Raw genomic sequence first — 26,402 nt, 5'->3', positions numbered from 1 at the left:
CAGGCAGAAGGAGTGTGGGAGACTGAGGCCTTTTTTCTCCAAGCTGCTCCGGAAAAAAAAAATTTTTTCATTATACCTCAGGTCAGACCACCAATCAGACCCCCAATGTTAATCAGACCTCAGCTAACAGCCCCAATAAGATTCCCAATGCTAATAAGACCCCAATAAGACCTCAGATAACACCTCAGCTCAGACCCCAATATGAATGACCCCCAATCAGACCTCAGATAAGAGCCCCATGCCTTATAGCAGCCCCCATTAGCCTTATAACAGCCCCCAGTAGCCTCTCCACCAGCCCCCAGTAGCCTCTCCACCAGCCCCTAGTAGCCTCTCCACCAGCCCCCAGTGCCTCTCCACCAGCCCCCAGTGCCTCTCAATCAGCTCCCAGTGCCTCTCACCAGCGGCCTTCAGTGCCTCTCCATCAGCCCCCAGTCAGTGCATCTCCATCAGCCCCCAGTGCCTCTCACCAGCGCCTAGTACTTTCTCCATTAGCCCCCAGTGCCTCTCAATCAGCCCCCAGTGCGCCCTCCCCGGTATTAAAATCATTGGTGGGCAGTGCACCCTCCCCTGTATTAAAATCATTGGTGGGCAGTGCGCCCCTCCCCGGTATTAAAATCATTGGTCTGCAGTGCGCACCCCCCCTCCCCGGTATTAAAATCATTGGTGGGCAGTGCACCCTCCCCGGTATTAAAATCATTGGTGGGCAGTGCACCCTCCCCTGTATTAAAATCATTGGTGGGCAGTGCGCCCTCCCCGGTATTAAAATCATTGGTGGGCAGTGCGCCCCCCCAGTATTATAATCATTGGTGGGCAGTGCAAGCCCTCCCCCCCAGTATTAAAATCATTGGTGGGCAGTGCACCCTCCCCCCCGGTATTAAAATCATTGGTGGGCAGTGCACCCTCCCCTGTATTAAAATCATTGGTGGGCAGTGCACCCTCCCCTGTATTAAAATCATTGGTGGGCAGTGCGCCCTCCCCGGTATTAAAATCATTGGTGGGCAGTGCGCCCCCCCAGTATTATAATCATTGGTGGGCAGTGCAAGCCCTCCCCCCCAGTATTAAAATCATTGGTGGGCAGTGCGCCCTCCCCCCCGGTATTAAAATCATTGGTGGGCAGTGTGCCCCCAAGTATTATAATTATTGGTAGGCAGTGCGCCCCCCCCCCCGGTATTAAAATCATTTGTGGGCAGTGCACCCTCCCCGGTATTAAAATCATTGGTGGGGAGTGCGCCCCCCCAGTATTATAATCATTGGTGGGCAGTGCAAGCCCCCCCCCCCAGTATTAAAATCATTGGTGGGCAGTGCGCCCCCCCCCCCCCCTGGTATTAAAATCATTGGTGGGCAGTGCGCCCACCCCCAGTATTATAATCATTGGTGGGCAGTGCAAGCCCTCCCCCCAGTATTAAAATCATTGGTGGGCAGTGCGCCCTCCCCCCTTGTATTAAAATCATTGGTGGGAAGTGCGCCCCCCCCAGTATTATAATCATTGGTGGGCAGTGCAAGCCCCCCCCAGTATTATAATTATTGGTGGGCAGTGTGCCCCCCCCCCCAACATTGGTGGCAGCGGCAGTTCCGATCGGAGTCCCAGCAGTGTAATGCTGGGGCTCCGATCGGTTACCATGGCAGCCAGGATGCTACTGAAGTCCTGGCTGCCATGGTTAGTTAGTCAGCAGAATACTTACATGCGCTGTGGCCGCCGGGCACTTCTTCTTCTTGTAACTCACAGGTCTGTGTGGCGCATTGCTTATGCTTATAGTAATGCGCCGCACAGACCTGTGACGAGTTACAAGAAGGAGGAGCGGCCACAGCGCATGTAAGTATGCTACAGAATAACTGGCCATGGCATCCAGGACTTCAGTAGGGTCCTGGCTGCCATGGTAACCGATAGGAGCCCCAGCATTACACTGCTGGGACTCCGATCAGAACTGCCGCTGCCACCAATGATGGGGGGGGAGGCCGCATCCTCAGCAGGCGGACCGGGCCCAATGGCGCTGCTATAGCGATGCTGCCCACTGCCGCATCTGTCTCTCCTGGAGGGGGCCCGGTCGCAATTGCTGCAACCCCTATAGCTACGCCACTGCTCAAAATAACTCAATACACAGCCATTAATGTCTAAACCGCTGGTAACAAGAGAGGGTACACCCCAAGTGAGAATGGCCAAATTGTGCCCAATTAGCCATTTCCCCTCTCCGGTGTCATGTGACTCATTAGAGTTACAAGGTCTCAGGTGTGAATGGGGAGAAGGTGTGATAAATTTGCTGTTATCGCTCTCATACTCTCTCATACTGGTCACTGGAAGTTCCACATGGCACCTCATGGCAAAGAACTCTCTGAGGATCTGAGATAAAGAATTGTTGCTCTACATAAAGATGGCCTAGGCTATAAGAAGATTGCCAGCACCCCGACGCTAAGCTGCAGCATGGTGGCCAAGACCAAACAGTGGTTTAACAAGACAGGTTCCACTCAGAACAGGCCTCGCCATGGTCGACCAAAGAAGTTGAGTGCACGTACTCAGCGTCATATCCAGAGGTTGTCTTTTCAAAATAGACGTATGACTGCTGCCAGCATGGAGGTGAGAGTGTCATGGTTTGGGGCTGTATGAGTGCTGCCGGCTCTGGGGAGGTACAGTTCATTAAGGGAACCATGAATACCATCATGTACTATGACATACTGAAGCAGAGCATGATCCGCTCCCTTCGGAAACTGGGCTGCTGCCTCGCCTAAGACCTATTGAGCATCTGTGGGGCATCCTGAAATGCAAGGTGGAGGAGCGCAAGGTCTCTAACATCCACCAGCTACATGATGTCATCATGGAGGAGTGGAAGAAGATTCTAGTGAACTCCATGCCCCAAGAGAGAAAAGGCAGTGCTGGAAAATAATGGTTGCCACACAAAATATTGACACTTTGGGCACAATTTGGCCATTTTCACTTATGGGTGTACTCACTCTTGTTACCAGTGGTTTAGACATTAATGACTGTGTGTTGAGTTATTTTGAGGACACACCAAATTTACACTGTTATACGAGCTGTACACGGACCACTTTACATTGTATCAAAGTGTCAGATCTTCAGTGTTGTCCCATGAAAAGATAATAAAATATTCACAAAAATGTGAGGGGTGTACTCACTTGTGTGAGATACTGTAATAGAAAAAAAACTTATGCTGCTCCTTAGTCTACGTCTAAGTCTTGTGGATTTTCTGATCTTGGACATTAATGCACACAATCAGAATTGCGTGCGGATTTTCCGCGCGGATTTGCGTGCGGAAAATCCGCACTGTAGGTCATGTACATTTTATTCTATGAGAATTTGAAATTCTCAGTGCACACGATGCAGATTTTTTCCACACGGATTTTGACCTGCGGTGCGGATTTTAAAATCCGCAGCATGTCAATTTATTTTATTTTTCCTGACCGGATTTTCTTCATTCACTTAGTAAAATCCGCATGCGGAAAATCCGCACCAAATCTGCACCAATTGATGCGGATTGACTGCACAGATTTGCCTGCGAACACCTGCGTATTTCAGTGCGGATGCTCCGCACATGAATCCTGAACGTGTGCATGTACCCTAAGACTCTTAACGTCCAAGATCAGGTAATCCACAAGTTTCTTTGACGTTCAGTGACAGAATATGGTAAATACTGGCGCATGGGTCATGGTTGTTTCACTTTTTGTTTGGGAGTTTCTTTCCAGTGCCAGGAGGTGGCATGCAATGCTCCAGATTGTTCATCCCTCCTTGAATCCCTTCTGTAAGTTTGCACACCTGTCATTCCACATCTCCCAGAAGGACAAGTGTACACCAAACTTATGGAGGAAAGTTTCAAGGAGCAGTTATATACAATCAAGAGCTTTGGATTCTGCTTCCTTGCATTGGATAGAAATTCCCAAGGAAAGAGTGAAACATCAATGACCTGTGCATCAGTATCTACCACATCCAGTCACTGATGCCTGGTCCAGCTGGAAGCTGAGACATTTGATGCTGTCTCTTGGTACTGCAAACAAACTCTGTAGCAAAGTGTGACCGACCTTGTTAACAGTATATACCACATCAAGAAACCGTTCAGATTCAGTAACATTAGATAGGAATATGGATCTTTAGGTGGACACAACGGTGAACAACAGGCATGTATGAACATAGCCCAAGAATCAACACATTTATCATGTAGACAAGACACTTACTAATGTATTGTGATTGTCCATAAGTGTTAGGTTTAAAGGGGTTGTCTTCCTTCAGCAAATGGCATTTATCATGTAGAGACAGTTAGTACAAGGCACTTACTAATGTATTGTGATTGTCCATATTGCTTCCTTTTAGCTTGATACATTTTTCCATCACATACTGCACTGCTCATGTCCAGGGCAATCCATCAGCGGTGGTCGTGCTTGCACACTATAGGAAAAAGTGTCGGCCTCGCATTGTACACTGCTCGCTTCTAGGGGTTCCAGGCAGTTGAGACAGGAGATGCGCTCCCGTGGTCCCGGCCACCAGAGAGGTTGGCCCCTTTTCCTATAGTGTGCAATCACTACCACCGCTGATGGATTGCAGGGTGGAAATAAGCCCTGGAGGTGAGCAGTGTATAATATGATGAAAAAATGAATCACCCTGCAAAGAAGGCAATATGGACAATCCCAATACATTAGTAAGTGGCTTGTATTAACTTTCTCTACATGACAAATGCCATTTGTTGAAGGGAGACAACCCCTTTAAACCTAACACTTTTGTCTAGGAAAGCTACTGCAGTTTTCCTATTCCACCCTCCTACTGGAGTGAGATTAACTTTGTATAAAGTCTCAGACTGGCGTAAAGCTCCTTAACTCCTTAACATGGCTAACCATGCCCACTTTCCCACCCTTATTTCAAAACTGGAGTGGTGTAAAAATGCAATAATTTGCAATTTCTTTCCTCATAAACGAGTCCAGAATTTTGCAAAAGACCATATTCTAGACTAAAGACATGATAAATTAGCGCCATAGTCCAGAGGACACACACTTAAAGTAGCAGAGCTGTAGTGGTGCTGTTCACTGCTGAACTGTGGACGTGCAGAGTTGAAACACACCTCGAGTAGCTGAGCTGTGGCTTGGCATGGCAGAAGACCAGTCGGGCTGGCATTAGAAATTACAATAGACTAGACCAGGGCGATACACATGAATAGGTTAGCATATACGGTAGGTAAAAACATTGACACTAAGGCAGACAATGAGGCAAACAGCATGGTATATATAGCAGAACCTTTTATTATGTGATTGCCTATCCTCAGGACGGCCATCACTGGCTGCCGACACCTCTCCAATCAGCTGTTCGGCAATAGGGCTGGACGCAGACGGACCCGTCTACTTCGTCACTGCAGCACTGCTCCCATTCACTTCTGTGGGAATGAAATATATTAGCTCAGTCCACTACAAAGTACAACCCCAATTCCAAAAAAGTTGGGGCGCCCTGTAAAATATAAATAAAACCAGAATGCAATGATTTACAAATCTCATAGACCCATATTTTATTCACAGTAGGACATAGAGCACATATCAGATATTAAAAGTCAGATGTTTTACCATCTCATGAAAAAAAAAATCATTTAGAACTTCATGGCAACAACACAGAAAAGTTGGGACGTGGGTGACAAAAGTCTGGAAAAGGAAGGGATACTAATAAAAATAAAAATAAAACAGCTGGAGGAGTATTTTCCAACTAAGTCTACATTCACACTCGCGTTTTGGCTTTCCATTTGTGAGATCCGTTCATGGCTCCCACAAGCGGTCCAAAACGGATCAGTTTTGCCCTAATGCATTCTGAATGGAAAAGGATCCGCTCAGAATGCATCAGTTTGCCTCCGTTCTGTCTCCATTCCGCTCTGGAGGCGGACACCAAAACGCTACTTGCAGCGTTTTGGTGTCCGTCTGATGAAACTGAGCCAAACGGATCCGTTCTGACACACAATGTAAGTCAATGGGGACGGATCAGTTTTCGCTGACACAATCTGGCGCAATAGAAAACGGATCCGTCCCCATTGACTTTCAATGGTGTTCAAGACGGATCTGTCTTGGCTATGTTAAAGATAATACAAATGGATCCGTTCTGAACGGATGCAGACGGTTGTATTATCTGAACGGATCCGTCCATGACGGATCCACACAAAACGCGAGTGTGAAAGTGGCCTAAGTCACATGTCTGGGTATAAAAAGAGCAGGTTAGAGAGGCAGAGTCTCCTTGAAGCAAAGATGGGCAGAGATTCGCCAATCTGCCAAAAATCTGCTTCTAAAAAGTGTGTAACAATTTCAGAAAAATGGTCCTCAACATAAAATTCCGAAGACTGAAAATTCCAACATCTACAGTACATAATATCATCAAAAAGATTCTGAGAATCTAGAGAAATCCATGTGCGCAGGGGACAAGGCCGAGAGTCAGTATTGGATGCTAGCGATCTACGGTTCCTCAGGCGGCACTGCATTAAAAACAGGCATGATTCTGCATAGACTAAGGAACACTTCCACATTCATTGTCTGTGAGCCCAGTTCGCTGTGCAATCCACAGCCCACCTTATATTAAATATTTCTTCCACAGGCAAGATATGAGTAATTATGGTGGGATTGCAGGGCCCGCTGGGTCCCTGAAAACATTTTTCATGCAGGACCATTCTAGTCTCTTTTCTGACCAATTATTGAAATATTAATGGATTGAAAATGAGAGAAAATAAAACACGTCCATCAGTGCACATTATATGAATTTACAATTATGTTTTACAGGACGCGAATAAACAACCAAACCGGAAAATTAAGTGGATATCTGATTCCACATTGATGCCTCAATATAACAAGTTAATTGTTGGAACTTGGTAAGAATTTCATTATATCATAGTATTAAAAGGTGATAATGTTGCTACAAATAGTACAAGATAACTGAGATGATAGTACATTTATATTGTCATTACTTCCCCAGAACACAGTATTAGGACAGTACTCCCTTATTATGTACTGACGTGGCCTCAGGCATTGGTGACCTGTCAAAGGGGTTTTCCACCTAAAAACATTTATCCTTTATATGAGGGATAAATATAACATTTCAGGGCTCCAACCTCTGCATGTTAACTTCTACTCACGTCTCACTGATATAACACCCAGTGCATAGGTAAAAAATGTTTCTGAAATACCCTGGCAGATACAGTATCCAACAGTAGATCTCAAGGTTGCCTACCACTTTCTATTTCTTACTTATGACAATGTTGAACTTTTTTAAGTATTACTTGCAACATTTGATTCACACAACACTAAGGGCCAAATTTATTATTAAAGTAGGCCACTTTTAGTGGCACAAAATAGTCAAGAGCTGCATGTTTCTAACTTTTGCAATGGTCTTTGTGCAATCTTTGCGCAAGTGCCGTTACTAAATTGGCCTTGCCACTTGCCCGAAAAGAGGGCATGGCTCGGGTGGGGCAGGTGTCATGGATGAGGTGTGGATGGAAAACTCAACACCGATCACAGGAGGAAAGGGGACAGGAACTAGGCCTGGAAACTATGGTAGAGGAGAAGGTCACCTCCTAGAATAACCCTAATCCAAGTCCTCACAAACTTATCAGTATGAACTGACCTCGATGGTAGGAAAGTTCATACACAGGAACCTAGAGCCCTAACACACCTTGTAGGGCCCTGGTATAGTGACAGGACTTGAGACAGCCTATTCCTCCACCAGAAGGATGAACAGAAGTCTCCCTCGGGCCTAGATCCAAAAGACAGGGAAATACAACAAACAAAATACAAATAGGGAAGAAGACATTAACTTCACATGGAGCAAAGGCAGCGCCAGGAGCTCAACCGAGATCCAACAACCGGCTAGCCCAGAGTCCAGAAACTGAAGCTATAAACCACACCCCCAGAAGGGGTAAGCAGTAATAAATAGAGGAAGTTAAATGACAAAACAAACAACACTTGCAAGAGGTCATTACCAAAACAACACATACACAAATGATCCACAAGGAAGCAGTCAGATTAACCCACGTGTTGCCAGTCTCTGATCGCCTTTCATCTGTCACGGGAGTGACAGCAGGTGGCCCCACCACATTTATTAGCTTGTAATCACTTTTTGTAGCCAACCAATATTCTTTAAATTTTTATTTGAGGGATTTTCATCCATTCTTCCTTGCAAAAGTCTTCCCGGTCTGTTAGATTCCTGGGCTGTCTTGCATGCACTGCTCTTGTCTGTCCACAGGTTTTCAAAGATGTTCAGATCAGGGGACTGTGAGGGCCATGGTAAAACCTTAACCCCTTAGTGACCACCCATACGCCTTTTTACGACAGTCACTAAGGGGCCTTAGGCTGGGCCGTCGCTTTTTTACGGCCCAGCCTAAGGCCCCTTAGTGACCGTCGTTAAAAGGCGTATGGGACCTGCGGGGACCTGGCTCTCACATGAGCTGTGGCCCTGCTCTAACAGCCCAGACCGGCAGGAGTGCCAATCCTGGCTGTTTAACACTTTACATGCTGCAGGCAATGGCACCCGCCGCATGTAAAGTGCTGACAGAGGTAGCGGACTCCCTCTGTCTCCCATCAGCACCCCGCAAATGCGATCGCAGGGTGCTGATGTGTGTGAAGGCTACCTGGGGTCTGATGTAGGCCCCAGACCAGCCTTGAGTAATTTCCAGCAGGCTGCGCCTCTCTGGCGCAGCCTGCTGGTCAATGTCAGAATAGCATTGCAATTAAAATGCAATGCACTATAGGGATAGTGCTTTTCATTTTAAGAGCAATCAAAAAGCTCTCTGTTATAGTCCCCTTGTGGGACTATTAAGTTGTAAAAAAAATTAAAAAATAAATAAAATCATTAATTCAATTTAAAAAATCCCATTAAAAAAAATACGCTTTTTTTTCCATTGAAAGTACGCTTTTCAATGAAAAAAATTGCCCAAAAAATCTGCCCATATGTTTGGTATTTCCGCGTCCGTAATGACCCATACTAAATAAATATCACGTAAATTATCCCCTACAGTAAACGCCGTAAAAAAAAAAAAAGATAAATAGAATTGATAATTTATTCTTAGTTGCCACCGAAACAATGTAATAACAAGCGATCAAAAAAGCGCCATTTACTACAAAATGATACCAATGATAAATACAAGTCGTCCCCCAAAAATCAAGCCCGCACACATCTCCATATAAAGAAAAATAAAAAAGTTATGGGTCTTGAGAAGTGGCAAGGCAAAAACATTTTTTTCTTTAAAAAAAAAGGGGTTTTATTACAAAAAAGTAGTAAAGCGTAAAAAAAACTATATGTATTTGGTATCACTGCAATCATACTGACCCAGAGAATAAAGATATTATGTTATTTATACCGTAATATTTATAATGTAAAAACGCAGTGGCAGTATGGTTGTTTTTCTCTTCTCCCTCCCAGAAAGAATTATTAAAAGTTAATCATAAAGTTATGTGTACCCCAAAATGGCGCCATTAAAAACGACAACTTGTCCCGCAAAAAACAAGCCCTCATACAGCTATATAGATGAAAAAGTAAAAAAGTTATAGCTCTTGGAGCGTGACGATGAAAAATGGAAGAAAAACGCTTGGTCAGTAAGGCCCAAAACAGGGTGGTCACTAAGGGGCTAAAGCTTGCACCTTTTGAGACAGTCTATTGTGGATTTTGAAGTGTGTTCAGGATCTTTATTTACTTGTAGAAGCCACCCTCTTTACAACTTCAGCTTTTTTTTGCAGTTGGTATGTTTGCTTCCAGAATTTGCTGGAATTTTATTGAATCCATTCTTTACTCTACCCTTGAAATGTTCCAAACGTGTCATTGCCTGCAACACAACCACAAAGCATGATTGATCCACCCCTATGCTTAATGGCTGGAGAGGTGTTCTTTTCATGAAAGACCATATTTGTGCAGGTGTCGCTTAACAGTAGAACAATGTACCACAACTCCAGAGTCTGCTAAATCTTTCTGAATGTCTTTTGCAGTCAAGCAGAGGTTCTGAGTTTCGTTTATAGCAATGCTACGAACAGCTGTCTCAGAAATTTTTCTTGGTATTCCAGACCTTCTCTTGACCTCATCATCAACTATTATTTCTTAACTAGATTTCAAACTGAGGAAATGGCAACCTGAAAACACTTTGCTGTCTTCTTATAGTCTTCTCCTACTTTGTGGGCCTCAGCCATTTTCATTTTCAGAGTGTTAGGCAGCTGCTTTGAAGAACCCATAGCTGAAGTTTTTGGGACAAGGTTAGAGGAGTCTGGGTATTTATAAAGCTTTAAAATTTGCATCACCTGGCCTTTCCTAACAATGACTGTGAACAAGCCTTAACCCTAACAGGCTATTTAAGGTCTGAGACCTTGGGCAAAGCGATCTGGGCGCTCAAATGTCCTTGGGTTCCCTTACTTTTGCGAGGTACTCCTTTCCGTTTTTCACTTACAAAACCAAAATAATTCACTGATATTGCTTAAAATGTTCAAAAGTGTATATGCATATAATACCGGCGCTGGCATACAGAGAGGGTAGGGGAGGGTGAGAATTATTACATGTATATACACAGGACACTAATTACGAGATCTCTACCTGTATCTGATGAATAGTCGTTCCATGATGTGGTGTGATCCCGTTGTTCCAGGAAGCGCTGTATAGATCTGATGGGACGCTTCTTGCTCTAACTCTCAGGATAGTCTTCGTGTGACGTCACAACTTCGCTCTGGGTGCCTCCAATACTAGGCAGCGGCAAACAAGGTGGATACATCAGCATCAGAGATATACCTAACGGCAGCGCAAGTGTCTATTCTTCATAAACTCACATGTTCAAAAGTGTGTTTCATCTTTAACTTTATACCCTTTGGAGAACATTTCATCTGTTACTGTTCACAGTAACAGTAATTTTGACCAGGGGTGCTCCAAACTTTTGCATGTCACTGTAAAATCAAGTACCTAGCCATGCAGTCTGCTTTTACAAATTGTGAAATAATGGGTCATTCTAAAAAGAGCTGTAATAGGACGCCACCAATGTAACAAGTCAGTTTGTGAAATTTCTTCCCCCTTAGATATTCAACCATCAGTGGAATTACTGCAAAGTAGACATGTGTAGGAACCATCAGCAACTGAGCCACTAAGTGGCAGACCATGTATCGTTACAAGTGCTGAGGCACACAGGGGGACATTTACGAAGACACAGCAAAAATTTGCTGTGGGGCCCAGTCAGCTTTAGTTACGCCATTGGTTGGGTGAGTTTGTTGTGGAAGAACTTGACTGGTCACACAGAGCCCTGACCTCAACCGCATCAAACACCTTTGGGATGAACCTGAATGGAAATTTGGAGCCACACCCTCTCATCAAAGATCAGTCGCCGATCTCACAAATACCGTTCTGGATTAATGGGCAGAAATTGCTGAAATGGTGGACCAACTCCAAATGGATTTAGAACGGGACGTCATAAAAGCTCCTGTAGGTGTGGGTGTCCGCATATATTTGTCTATATAATGTAAGCTGGCGTAGAATTCAGGAATACGTTCCACTGGTTCTCTGACACAACTATAAAGAATGTGGCAGGCATCCTAAGCCCCCGACTCGTGCCAACAACACCATGACCCACACTGTGAAAAGTGGCAAGCTCAGCACAAAACCATTAAACAGCGACAATTTTAGCATAATTCAGGTTTGCGTTAAATTTGTGTCTTTTTGACGACATAAAACTGGTGTACAAGGTTTAACAACCCCCCCTCCTATATGCTTAAACAATAAACTTATCTATACTGGTATTTCTGGTCCCCGGCTTACAGGTCTGCTTAATGATGCCTAGTGATGTAACCACAGCAAACTGGGACCACTCATGTGACATGTTACCCCTATAGTTTCCACGACATCATGTGGGTGTGTAAACAGAGATGTACGTGCCCATGTGCCATCTGAGATGGTAGGAGATCTGGTAACCAGTAAGCTACTACTTCTTTGTGTTTCTGTTTCCAGTGACAGAGAGATTCGCCTTTATGAACTCTCCAGCTTTGAACCATACTGCCAGATTGTTGGCTTTGAGACAATGCCACTGCACCTAGGTTACAGGTAAAAATAAATAAACCAAATAAGAAAAAAGACCATATTTATTTACTAATTATATATACATTACAGTGCTTTCTACTTCGTTATACTGTATATTTATGTAGCACAGTATGAATAAAAACTTTATATCTGTGTTCTGTATTAGATTTAATTTTGGCCAAAAAGTAGGACTGTGCTGCGACACAGCTAAGAGCCCTATTCTAACTTCAGATGCAGGTGCAGATTTGGTCAGTATTTTGCATCCATATTTTTCATCCAAAATAGGCATGCATGGAAAAAAGCATGTTTTTGTCATTAAACTTTTTATGTGTTTTTGTTCAGTTCCTGATTTTGGCTTAAGGGCTGTTTCAGACGAGCGTGTCTAGTGCAGAAATCATGTTCCGTGTGTGAGCATGATTCCCCAAAATGGACACAGATCTTTCTCAGGAGCGCATGGCATTATACTGATTTATAGTGCTGTGCGTCTCTGTATGACCTTACTTCTACAGAATGTATCTAACATAATGCTGTCAGTATAATTTAGTAGATACAGGTCATGCAGAGACACACAGCATTATAAATCAGTATAATGCTGTGCGCTCCTGAGAAAAAGCAGTGTCCATAACGGAAAATCACGCTCTCACACGGACCGTGCCTAAAGGGCATCTGTTATCAGGTTTGTACTTATGAAACTGGCTGACCTGTTGAATTTGTGTTAGGCCTCATGTACACGGTCCGCAAAAAACACAGATGGCGTCCGTGTGCATTCCGTATTTTGTGGAACGGAACAGCTGGCCCCTAATAGAACAGTACTATCCTTGTCCGTAATGCGGACATCAATAGGACATGTTCTATTTTTTTGCGGAACGAAAATACGGACATACGTAAACGGAATGCACATGGAGTAACCTCAATTTTTTTGGCGGTTCTGCATATGGTCCTTAAAAAAACAGAACGGACACGGAAAGAAATTATGTTCGTGTGCATGAGGCCTTAGGCAGCTGAAGGCATCTGTGTTGGTCCCATGTTCGTATGTGCCTGCACCGCTGAGAAAAATTATAATTTTATATATGTAAATGAACCTGTAGGAGCAATGGGGGCGTTGCCGTTACACCTAGAGGTTCAGCCCTCTCCAGGGCCAGACAGTGAAAACGTGATCACACCTGGTCCTGCCAATAAAAGTGGAGCCGCGCCTCTAGGTGTAATTGCTCATTTTCATATACCGTATTAAATCATGTTTCTCAGTGATGCGATCACATATGGACATGGGACCAACACAGATGTCTTCAGCTGCCAAGCGCACATGTAACAGGTCAGACAGTATCATAGGTTGAAATACAAAAGTACAGATACAAAATACAGGTAAAATCTCTACTAGTGTCAAATCTACTAGAACTTATAAGGCTGGTGAGTTATGAGGGAGTCACCAAGGTAATGGGGTGCATGTACGTAACTAGAAAGATATCTTTTGTAATAAATTTAGATGAAAAGTTCTGCTCAGGGACTCCGCTGCAGGTCCTTGAGTCCCCGCCAGTGGCAGGATAGTAATGTTCCTGATCACCTCCACACCTAGCACCACTTGGCAAGCACCAGTTTTCCCCAAAGATCACACGATATGGACCTAAACACCGGGGGTCATAACGCACACTATAAGGGGTTGTGTACACTTACAGACATATCTCTTTTTTTTTTCTTTTCTTTTAGTCTACACGATGCTGATGAGTGTATCATTTACTTTGGTGATGAGCAAGTAAGTCCTTATTCTGAGTGTTCAGAGAGTAACACGTGCGGCTCAATAGCCCTGCACTGTACAGAATGCAATCCATACTGTATACAAACCGGATGAAACGGCCTCGAGGACACAATTCTCTCTTCTCCTCTAGGAGCAGGAAAATGAAATTCAAGCTGTAATAGATACATTATATGACGGACACTAATTGCACCCAATGGACCCCATTTTCTTATAATTTTGTATGTTGGGTTCTGTTATGGTGTCTTTTATTTTACTGGCAGTATCATATGGCAAATATGATGGAATATCTGGCAGATGTTCCAGTCAGAGCCTCCAACTCAGATGTGACCCCAGCCTTAGTTTAGACTAAATATACTACAATCATTTCTCCTAAAATATTTTGCTGGCTTAAATGGTGTTTTGGTTTCATTACATTATACCTATTTACATTATGGTTTATACTCTTCTTTTTTTTTTTTAAGGGTGTTCTGTATCTCTCCTAGAGTCTACATAGGAAATAAATGTTGAAAGGAAAATGTCACATTTAAATCCTTGGATTTCTGCATCTCTTTTATTGCATAACACACAAACCTATATATTTTACAATATTTCCTATATTTATATTGTCTTTTACTTTGGCCAGTGTGAGTATATTCGGCAGTGGATGTAGTAACATGTGGTGAGATTGTGGTATAATTATTGAATCTGTTTGTGGATTCATATAAGTGCTGCTGGGAGTTAGACCCCGCCGATCTGATATTTACGCCTTATCCTTAGGGTAAGTCAGCAGTGTTGGAAGCTGGACAATCCATTTAATAGCTGAATTATATACTGTATCAGTAAACAGTGTATTAGCTGTCAGAGTTTATTAATGTGATTATCTCTTGTGTTGTAGGGATGTATCAACATTATTATAATGTCCCACGTGGCAGAAACCCTCAGGTACGTAGCAAAATGTATGGAAATATTTTTTCTATTTGTATTCTATGGCCACCTTTGAGGTCAGTTTTTTTTATTATTATTATTATTATTGCATCATACTCAATTTCTGCTTAAAATAATTTTTTCAATTGGTCTTTATTAAATTTCTACAGATTTCAGTGCATTTGCAGACAGGCTTTCTCCCTCAAACTGAATGCATCAGAGAGCTACTATGTTGGCTGAATCTTTATCCCTTATCTCTGAACTCCTGACAGCTCATAAACAATCTTTTAAGCTAAATTCTTATGAAACTGAATGCGTTGGAGAACTGCTGTAGCCCTTATCTGTACTTTCAGTTCATAAACAGTAACATAAACATAATCAGTTCGATACAAATTTAGTTTAAATGCATGTTTATGAGCAGCCAGAAGTTCGGAGATAATGGCTAAATATCCAGCCAACAAAGCAGTTCTCTGATGGATTTATTGTGAAGCACAGAGCCTACTGGTCTGCAAATGCACTGAAACTGAAAGCCGTAGAATAGAGATGAGCAAATTGATTTTTTTTTAAATCAAATTCATTCCTCTTTCAGCCTGCTTGAGCAGCGAGGGGCAGTCCCCACTCTTTAAGAGACTCCTGCTCACAGTATTAGTACACCCAGAAGTGTTGCAGCGCATGCCTAATTGGCATCTGCTCAGGTATCAGCAGCAGAGCCTCGGTACTTGCACCGCTACGCAGAGCAGTTGCACAGATGAATGAATTAATTTGCTCTTATCTACCGTAGAAGAAAGACTAAAAAAAGGAAAAATATAATTTTAGTTTAAAATGAGTTGAATGCAGTTAAAAATTGCAGTTAAAATTCTCCCAAAGGTGTCCATAGCCTTTAATTCTAATGAATAATTACATGCAACTAGTTATCATAGAAATGCCCAGAATTCTCCATAGAACGGGGATATATTTTACCCTAACACTGCCTGGTTCTTATGTTTAGCGAGTGTTAAGTTGTGAAATTCACTCAAATGGTTTCATTCATGTTGTAAATATTCATTTTTGTACCAAAACAGGAATTGGACAAAATGTCAAGTTGTAGATGAGATTCCCAGTATTGCAATAGATAACATTTCAGATCTGAAAAATGTTAGATATATACGTTGGAAGGTACATAATGATTGGGTTACACAGGTAAGACAATGTCATTATTCTTCAGTAAGTGATATGATCAAAACCATATTTAAATGAAAAGGGTTGTCCATCATTGGTGATAAAAGTCTCCTGACCATGAACTAATCAGTGTCACAGCCAGGAAAGTTATAAGCTGGAATCTTAGGGGAAACAAGGCATCGCCTATCTATTTCTCCGCAGCACCACCATGCGGGATCCTCTAGAGATAGAGATGGACATTTATCAGATCTGCTACACCAGTTTTGTAGTGTAAAAATGTCGCAAGTGATGCTTGTGTACATATTTTTCTGACATTTGGCCAAACTTTGCTGCATTTGGTGAACCTTAGCACTTTTTAGAAGTGGAGTGGAAAGTAGGGAAGGATTTCAGATTAGAACACCTTTATAGGGGTTGTGTCACTTGTCATGTAGAGAAATTTCATACAAGGCGCTTACTAATGTATTGTTATTACGCATATTGCCTCCTTTTCTGGCTGAATTCATTTTTCCATCACATAATACACTACTCGTTTCGATGGTTACGGCCACCCTGCAATCCATCAGCAGTGGCCGTTCTTGCACATTATAGTAAAAAGTGCTGGCCTCTCTGGTGACCAGGACCGTGGGAGCGCACACATAGGCTGGTGCCTTTTTCTATAGTGTACAAGCATGTCCACCACTGCTGGATTGCAGGGTGGTCGTAACCATGGAAATGAGCAGTGTACAATGTGATGGAAAAAATGAATCAGCCAGCAAAGGAAGCAATATGGATAATAACAATATATTAGTAAGTGCCTTGTATTAACTTTCTCTACATGATTAATTCTATTTGCTGTAGTGAGACAACCCCTTTAAGTCTCATTTATGTGTGACTCTTTAAAAAGTCTCTTTAAAACTAACAACAAAATCACTGTCACAGCGGAGAGTGGGGGAAACCCCCCACTGTGCGGTGTAAAAGGGGATCAGCCTGGCCAAAAGGAGTAATAAGGGAGCAGGTCACCTCCTACAGCGTCCCTGATCCTCTCCCTGACTCCTCACCGTATGAGCGGACCCCGATGGTAGGACGACTCAGGATTCCTAGAGACCCTAAGTCGCCCTGGTAATCCCTCACCAAGGAGCAGGGAAGAGACGACCTGTTCATCCCAGTCATGGAGGACCAGGCGTTTCTATCTGAGGCCAGGCTGCAAGGAGAGGGGAACACATACAGCTATATAGATGGCAGGTAAGTGAAACCAATAACATACTTACCTGCCACAGACACTCTGACTGGAACCCGTGCACTAGTGCTGCTGTCCACACCAACATTAAAGGACACAGCACACACCAAGACCACACAGGAACCCAGGACAACCATAGCTGCAATAAACATAAGACAAGGGAATGTCCAGCAAACATGACACCAAACGCCACCAGACATGTAACACCAAACTAGACATACCAACTCCCTGAACATAACCCACTCCATACAAATAGGAACAGGAAGGGAAGGAGACACCGGGATAACATTGATGACCACAAGGGTGGCCCTCACTGGACAGATGGAACACCCTGGACTGGAGCAGAGCTCCAGCATCAACAACAGCTGAAGTACAACTGACTCCAGCCAGGAAACCACAGAAGATAAGCCAAGTGACCACACCCAGTCAGGGAGTTAACCCTTACAGCACCAGACAGAGGGAGGCTACAACTTAAAGGGGAAGTGCACACACAAGCATACCAAACACATAACCACCGGCAACAGCATGCGTGGCAACCATGTCACGGCAATCACCCAGAAGGCCGAGACACTGCCACCGCATGCTCTCGCGGGCAACCGCAAGTGTGGCAACAGTGTCACAGCGTACACCATAGGCTGTGACAATCACTGCAAATGAGACATTCCCCCCCAGAAACTCTATTTTATCACAGCTATGACTTTAAAAATTGTCCTACTACATGCTTCCAAAGTGATAGGCTTTCTAGGTAAAATAATGGTACTGATGAGAGGAGACAATTCCTTCCTAGGATGCATGTGGTTGGTTCCCACTATAGTCTATTTACATGAGTTAGTATTATTGATGACATTAATATTGTAGATGGTGGCTGGGCCCTCAGGAGCCCAGTTCGACACTAGCCATATCATTAGCTTTGTAGGACCACTGCCTTACTATACATTACTGTGTATTTAACCAAAATAACTGACACTTTTCTTGCTCATTTGCAGATCAGATACATTCATTCAATTGAATCAATTATCTCAAGTTCCAATGACGATTACACAGCACTTATAATAGGTAGGTCGGTGTCATGCAATAAAGGATCATTCAAAGGAATTGTCCAATCTGGTCTTTTATGGCATACCCACAGGATATGCCATAAATGTCCAGTAGTTGGTTTCTCACCTCAGGGACCCACTCCTGTCTCAAGAATGGGCCCTGTCATGTGGTGGAGTAAGGGGAGAGCAGGCCACGGATGCATGGTGCCCTATATTCATTTTTGTGAGACTTCTGAAACTAGTCGAACGTGCTTACTTGGCTCTTTTTGGAAGTCCCATCACAGTGAATGGACAGAGTCGTGTAAGCACAGCTGCTCTGCATTCATTGCCGTGCAGAATGGGGTCCCATTCTGGAGATGGGAGCAGGTCCCAGAGATGGGACCTGCATCTATTGTACATTTATGGCATATAATGTGCAGTAGAAATTTGGGGCCCTTTGGGTGATTAAGAAATGTTTCCCAGTTTATGCCTATACCATGGAATATTTAGCTGTCTTCTGTTGGATGAATATGTCTGGATGACCTTCTCATGTATGCATCAAACAGAAGCCATTAATGTAGTGTGAAGAGAGCCTAAAAAAATCTTAACTTTGATTAGTGGTATATGACCAGAAATACATATAAGTTACTGTTCCCATGATGCCCTGTGCCACATACTCGTTACTAACCCTTCGCCTGGTGTTCTAGCTGGTAATTACAATCATTACTGTCTTTCATTTTGGTTATTTGATGTCTGAAGAGTCATACTAATTGTGGTGGGTTTGAGACAGGTTGTGTAGAGGGAACCAAAAATTTACAGAAGCGCCTAAAAGACCTAATGGAATCTGGCAGCATGAGAAGCAAGAGGTCTATGTTGGCTGGAAATGTTCCTCCCAAAAGAGATATCAGTGATGAATCCCTCTTTAGGGTCAAACGAGGTGTCAAAACCTTTGATTTCTCCAAGGAAGCTAACATTCTGGTAACTGGAGGACTAGACAGGATTGTACGTGTTTGGAATCCATATGTGCCTGGGTAGGTATCATGCTTTGGTGTGCCGATTTACTGTAAGATTCACTTGATATATAGATCTAATATGTTTGAAATATGTGCTTTAAAGGGAACCTGTCATGTGGATATTTGATTATAATCTAACTAATTATATACAATCATTAACTACTAAAAAGTGCCCTAGATGTATTCACTTACTGGTTTGACAGATGGTTACCTCATAAGATACACACAAAGATCCCACATGCCACATGCTAATGAGCTGATTTGAGTCCAGCGTGATGTCACTGAGTCCAGCGTATATTTAATTCAGAGCTATAGCCACTCCCCTGCCCACCTGCTGCTGATTCCTATGGAAACAAACTGTCATTCAGCAGCAGGTGGGCGGGGAGAGTCAGGAGCTCATGAATATTCAGGACTCATCATTATCAGCTGGAGCTTTTCAATACAAGATGTTGGCAGATTGACCAGGTCAATTAAAGAAAGTGACCCAGCATTTTGCTAAGAGAATAAGTCACTTATTTATGTTGCCCTTAGTTAGGACACCATAAAACTGGTGACAGGTTCCCTTTAATGTATGAAATATGGAGGGATATGGACCAGTTCTGCCAGATGTTATTATGGTATTTTCCCCGTAGCAGAATATGTCAGCCCGTTGCACTGTGTGAAATACGTCCCAGCATACTAAACTAATTATCCTATCACAGAGCTAATCCAATTGACAATGTGTTTTTATTTTCTACCTTGGGGTTAGCTGGGCTGTAGTTTTTTATAAATCTGCTTATAAACATTTTAAGTCCTTTTCCAGGGTCTACACAAAATCAAGTAGCGCTAAATGATTTGAATTGGAGTATAGAGAGAAAATCTTGCCATAGGTGAAGACTTGGAATGGTACTACTGTATTCGGGTAAACTGAAAATCAGGTCACTAAGACAGCAAAGCCAGGTCCGTTAGTAATCACTACTCAATTAAAGGGATTTTCCCATCTTAAAGAGGTTCTCTCGCCTCAGCCATTGGAGGCATATCTCCAGGTATGCCCCCAATGTCTGATAGGTGTGGGTTCTACCTCTGGGACCCGCACCTTTCATGAGAACGGAGCCCGCAAAGTGAAGGAGGGCGCACCGTGCATGCACGGCCTCCCTCTATTCATTTCTATGGGAGTGCCACTGAAATGAATGGGAAGCACTTCGCGCAAGCTCTATTCACTTCTATGGGGCTGACAGAAATAGCCAAGCCGGCGTTCTATTTTCGGCACTCCGATAGATATGAACAGAGGGCGGCCGTGCATGTGCAGTACGCCCTTCTTCACTTTGTGGGCTCCGTTCTAAAGATAGGTGTGGTTCCCAGAGGTAGGACCTGCCCCTATCAGATATTGGAGGCATATCCTAGCGATATGCCCCCAATATCTGAGGTGAGACAACCCCTTTAACATTTGTGGCATATTGCTCGGATATCCCACAAATGTCAGATAGGTGCAGGTCCCACCTCTGAGACACGGTGCTATCTCCAGGACCCCAAAGTAGAGGGAGAGCAGCAGTGCAGGCGCTCCCATCCACCATTTGCCGCCATGATGATTCCGATAGGAGCGGCAGTCCCAAAGTATTGGATGGAGAGGTGGCTTGTTGTCCATTCTCTGCTGTAGTGCTCCTGTTTAGCTGGTTTCTGAAGTCTCCAAGCCCGCACATCCATTCTGTTATTTTAGACGAACCCCTCAAACGTTATCATTGAAGTCTAGCTATTAAAAGATCACTGAACAGTTCTTCTTTAGTTTGGTTCCAATCTCATAACATTTAATCTTAACAAAGCTTCTTTTGTGCTTCTCCTATTGAAATAGTTGGCCCACAGGGTTACTGCGTGGACACTCCTCGCCCATCACCTACCTGCAGATCGGTGATGAGAACACAAACATTTACTCAGTGTCTGCAGACTGCACTGTGATGGTAACTTGCTTTTCTCTTTAGTTTATGTGTCGTATACATGATGTGTATTGTTCTGTTTCATCAGATCTATCAAACTGCATAAATACAGTCGTGGCCAAAAGTTTTGAGAATTACATAAATATTGGAAATTGGAAAAGTTGCTGCTTAAGTTTTTATAATAGCAATTTGCATATACTCCAGAATGTTATGAAGAGTGATCAGATGAATTGCATAGTCCTTCTTTGCCATGAAAATTAACTTAATCCCAAAAAAACCTTTCCACTGCATTTCATTGCTGTCATTAAAGGACCTGCTAAGATCATTTCAGTAATCGTCTTGTTAACTCAGGTGAGAATGTTGACGAGCACAAGGCTGGAGATCATTATATCAGGCTGATTGGGTTAAAATGGCAGACTTGACATGTTAAAAGGAGGGTGATGCTTGAAATCATTGTTCTTCCATTGTTAACCATGGTGACCTGCAAAGAAACGCGTGCAGCCATCATTGCGTTGCATACAAATGGCTTCACAGGCAAGGATATTGTGGCTACTAAGATTGCACCTCAATCAAAAATTGATAGGATCATAAAGAACTTCAAGGAAAGAGGTTCAATTCTTGTTAAGAAGGCTTCAGGGCGTCCAAGAAAGCCCAGCAAGCGCCAGGATCGTCTCCTAAAGAGAATTCAGCTGCGGGATCGGAGTGCCACCAGTGCAGAGCTTGCTCAGGAATGGCAGCAGGCAGATGTGAGCGCATCTGCACGCACAGTGAGGCAAAGACTTTTGGAAGATGGCCTGGTGTCAAGAAGGGCAGCAAAGAAGCCACTTCTCTCCAAAAAAAAATCAGGGACAGATTGATCTTCTGCACAAAGTATGGTGAATGGACTGCTGAGGACTGGGGCAAAGTCATATTCTCCGATGAAGCCTCTTTCCGATTGTTTGGGGCATATGGAAAAGGCTTGTCCGGAGAAGAAAAGGTGAGCGCTACCATCAGTCCTGTGTCATGCCAACAGTAAAGCATCCTGAGACCATTCATGTGTGGGGTTGCTTCTCATCCAAGGGAGTAGGCTCACTCACAATTTTGCCCAAAAACACAGCCATGAATAAAGAATGGTACCAAAACACCCTCCAACAGCAACTTCTTCCAACAATCCAACAACAGTTTGGTGAAGAACAATGCATTTTCCAGCAGAATGGAGCACCGTGCCATAAGGCAAAAGTGATAACTATGTGGCTCAGGGACCAAAACGTTGACATTTTGGGTCCATGGCCTGGAAACTCCCCAGATCTTAATCCCATTGAGAACTTGTGGTCTATCCTCAAGAGGCGGGTGGACAAACAAAAACCCACTAATTCTGACAAACTCCAAGAAGTGATTATGAAAGAATGGTTTGCTATCAGTCAGGAATTGGCCCAGAAGTTGATTGAAAGCATGCCCAGTCGAATTGCAGAGGTCCTGAAAAAGAAGGGCCAACACTGCAAATACTGACTCTTTGCATAAATGTCATGTAATTGTCGATAAAAGCCTTTGAAACGTATGAAGTGCGTGTAATTATATTTCACTACATCACAGAAACAACTGAAACAAAGATCTAAAAGCAGTTTAGCAGCAAACTTTGTGAAAACTAATATTTTTGTCATTCTCAAAACTTTTGACCACGACTGTACATTGAAAAATATGGCATTTGGGTCAATGTTTAAAAAGCTTAATAGGAAAAATCTAATCTGTCCAAGTATAATGGTGATGGGCCGGAGAATAGTAGGAAGATCCCCTCGTGGACCCATTATGTTCCCTCAAAACATCAGCTAAAAGATGCCTCTTAGAAGATGAGTGGATAGTTTGCTGTCTGTGACCTATCCAGCCTACCAATAGAATGAAAATTAAAAGGATTGTAAAGGATACAGCATCTCGCTAAATCAAAATGAATAAGGTCATCCATCAGCTGGATCAAGTATTAATAATACATATTCTTTTCTGTATCTTTATAATTAACAGGTATGGGACATAGAAAATCACACCTGCCTGATCAATGTAATAGCCAAAGCCAGCCAGATCAGAGGAGATATTGCTGCATGTCACTTTTCTCATCACCTCAGGACCCTTTTCATAGCAACAGACTACCTTTCTGCACTGCAGCTACAAGAAGTGTATGTATCTGCCCATTACGCCATGCGACAATATATACTGATGATAGGGCTCACTTCCCATTTCCCTATAGGCTGTTCGCGCATCACTGCCGGGCCCGGGCATGCGCACTGTTCTGCCTATAGGGAAATATGATGTCACAGGGCCACAGGGCTGGCCTGAGCTTACCGAGGGGCGGAGTTAGGCACGAGTGAGGCGGGGGAACTTGGGCACTTTCAGCAAACTCTCCGCCCCTGGGCACTTGCGACGGCTCATTAGCATATGATAAAAACAACTTTTTGGGCGATTTGAAGCATCTGAAGAACTAAACACGGGTAACATCTGTGTCATGTCTTTGTGCCCCACTGAACAATGTCACCTGTTTGAAACCGGTCAGGTAGGTGACAGACTCCCTTTAAACCTATTGAAAGATTCTAATTACCCTATGAACGAGCAAACTCGGCTTTTCACACGTAAAAAGACTTGGATTGCCCGATGGAGCTGATTAATACAAGGTTCTCTGTCACTAGTTTATACTGCCCTGAGATGGGCAGCATGATACTGGAGACAGATTCCCTTTAAGTTATATTTATATATTTTTTATGCTTGCCATAAAAGTATACGGGTTATAATAATTGGTTTTACTACTGACAGAACCAATCTTATGATTATCTGAGGCTTTTGCCGCCCAATTTGTTGGCATACGTTAATTCCTTAGGTTTCTTACAGTGCCATATCCTCACTGTATAACGCCTGTCACTCTACAAATGTATGCTTATTAGTCAAGGCTATTCACTCCACTTTCTATGCGGCCCCCATTTACTAGAGTAAGATTGTGGCAATTTTTCTGACTTTTTAAAAGTAGCAGTTGATAAATCTTAAAGGGTCAGCAGGATCAACCCTTTTAAGTCAGGTGTACTGCCTGGTAAGGTAGATGCTGGTGAGTAAAATGATACCTCCATTTAAGTTCCTCCATTGTGCTGTTCTTGAGAAAAATTGCTTTTATTAGTATGTATTTAGGTCTTTGGTGCGCCGAGCGATGGGTGCAAACCCCTTTGAGGACCAGACCGCCCCTATCTGCACTCAGACCACTTTCCCCATCCCCTTGATGCCAGTCCCTGTAATCTCACTCCTGCGCCATAGTTTACAACATCAGCGTATACTCAGTACATCCCCAGCACAGAGGACCACTCACATGCGCCAATGACATTATCTTCCAACCAGAAGAGGAAACGCTCTGCAGGATGACATCATTGGTGCATGCGCAGTAATCCTGCTGCTGGGATGCACATTCACCGTTAGTGTAGAGTATGGCGCAGATGCGTGATTACAGGGCCGGGTGGGAGGGAATGAGGGGGGTGGTCTAAAGGCAGAACAATGGAGCTCTGGTGCTCTGAGGGGCTCAGGCTTGCCCCTTGATGCAATGAATGCCTAATTTATATATTGTTAAAGAGGGTTTTTTTTCTCAGCAGTGGCGCAATGGAGGAACCTAAATGAGGTTAACTGGTATAATATAGTGGATTCTGCCTTCATACAGTATGGATCTTTAAATCAGCTCGGCAGGCTAATCAGGCCCACCTAATCGCTCAATTCTCAAAACTGGAATGAGTGGTGTAAAAATGTTAAATGTAAAAAAACAAATCCTCGAAACAGGCCGAAGAGTCGCTATTTTATGACTTTGAAGTCAGGGCTTGATAAGTTTGCCCCAGTGACTTCCGAGTGCAGACATGGTTTACAGTTAGTAAGGTCATTTTCTCTCTTGTATGTTACAGTGCCCCTCTTCATGGACCCCCATCTGTTTCCCACAAGGATCCAGTCACCAGCTGTCTGTATAACCAGCTAAATCAGCAGATAATTAGCTGTTCTGAGGGATCAGTAAGTAGCTCTGCCCAGCTGTTTCAAGGGGTCTGATGAAAGCCATAGACGTTTTCCAGGACATATATATTGGAAACATATATTTTTATGTTTAAATACACTTATTGGCAAAAAAAAATAACGCACCAAGAGGAAGTTGTTGGAATCGAATGAAACTTTCTATGTGTGAATGTAAGGATGATATACGTAAGTGATTATAATATTAGAGGGAAAAGATACTTTTATTGGGGAAAACTTGAAAGGAGGCTGTAGTACCCTGCTGGGCCTCCTCAAGCCTGGATACAAGATGAGATATGGTTGGGCTTGTAGGCACCCAGCAGCACATTTGACCACAGATGTTACAGCTGGGCCTGTATGTCCTGCACACTCATAGGTTACTGAAGCTGAAGTGACAGCCGGTCCCATAAATGCTGAATGCTTGGTGATTATTCTGATGACCTGGTGGGCCAAGGACGCATTGCAATGTGGCAGAGACAATTTGGAAACCCTTGCTGTATGTGGATGAGCATTATCCAGCTGAAAATGACCAGATGTCCTGTACATATCAATGAGCTGTTAGTGTCTCTCATATAACTACTAGGTGTGACCGACTGTCACATGTGATGGCTCCCCAGATCATCATACCAACAGTTGGTGCAGCATTTTGCTATACAACAAAGGTAGGATTGAAGCGTTCATCACCAGGCTACCGTACATGAACCCGACCATCATGGATTCCGTCACAGAACCTGTGTTTGTTGCTAAAGATGATATGGTTCCAATATCTAGCAGTCCAGGTTTCTTCTTCATGGCACCACAAGTGGTGGCTGGCTGTTTCTGCCGTAAGTTCTAGTAAGTCCGGCAGGCCGCATGAAGGCCCACCCCCTCGCTAAGCCATGTCCCCTTTTCTCGACCCTTTAGAAAAGTGTCGAGGAGATTAAAAAGTTGCAAATTATGGCGCACATATGGTGTAAAGGGTTTAGTAAATGTCCTGCGTTGTCTAATCAGACCACACCTGTAATCATTTACATACCTGCATGCCGAGTTTTGCAGCAATCCTATCTGGGTGCATTATTTTTTCTGGTCAATAAGCGTATTTTGTCTTGATGTCTAGATGAGATCACGATGGGTTTCCAAGCCCAATTTAATTTAAGTTCCCTGTTTAGAGAACTCATTGTCAAATAAAATGTCCGGGAATTGTGTGTTACCTTCATTAACAAGCACTGTGAATAATCCAAAGATAGCAGCAGCTGCACAATGCCTATCTATCTGAAGGACTCAAGACAGCCCATTAAAGGGGTTGTCTGTCTTCAGGAAGAAAATGGACAACACTTAGGCCTCTTGCACACAAACGTATTCGTTCTGTTCCGTGCATTGGGGACCGCAATTTGCAGCATCCCGGACGGATCCAGACCCATTCAACTTGAATGGGTCCACGATCCGTCCGTTCCGCAAAA

At 43.5% G+C, this 26,402-nt stretch overlaps 1 protein-coding gene across 1 annotated transcript in view; it reads left to right on the top strand.

Annotated features, from left to right (window-relative positions):
• The window catches only part of LOC120990987 (WD repeat-containing protein 49-like), an 80,840-nt gene that overhangs the window by 8,637 nt on the left and 45,801 nt on the right, over window positions 1–26,402 (top strand). The window contains exons 4-13 of the mRNA XM_040419879.1: window positions 6,745–6,833; window positions 11,930–12,022; window positions 13,703–13,748; window positions 14,626–14,672; window positions 15,716–15,833; window positions 18,015–18,084; window positions 18,835–19,075; window positions 20,886–20,991; window positions 22,963–23,114; window positions 24,864–24,966. Of these exons, the coding sequence (XP_040275813.1) occupies window positions 6,745–6,833; window positions 11,930–12,022; window positions 13,703–13,748; window positions 14,626–14,672; window positions 15,716–15,833; window positions 18,015–18,084; window positions 18,835–19,075; window positions 20,886–20,991; window positions 22,963–23,114; window positions 24,864–24,966 (1,065 nt within the window). The remainder of the gene's footprint in view (window positions 1–6,744; window positions 6,834–11,929; window positions 12,023–13,702; window positions 13,749–14,625; window positions 14,673–15,715; window positions 15,834–18,014; window positions 18,085–18,834; window positions 19,076–20,885; window positions 20,992–22,962; window positions 23,115–24,863; window positions 24,967–26,402) is intronic.

This window comes from Bufo bufo, chromosome 2, assembly GCF_905171765.1.
Source record: "Bufo bufo chromosome 2, aBufBuf1.1, whole genome shotgun sequence".
NCBI lineage: Eukaryota > Metazoa > Chordata > Amphibia > Anura > Bufonidae > Bufo > Bufo bufo.
The sequence above is the reverse complement of the archived record's forward strand: the minus strand, read 5'-3'. Positions and strand labels throughout refer to the sequence as shown.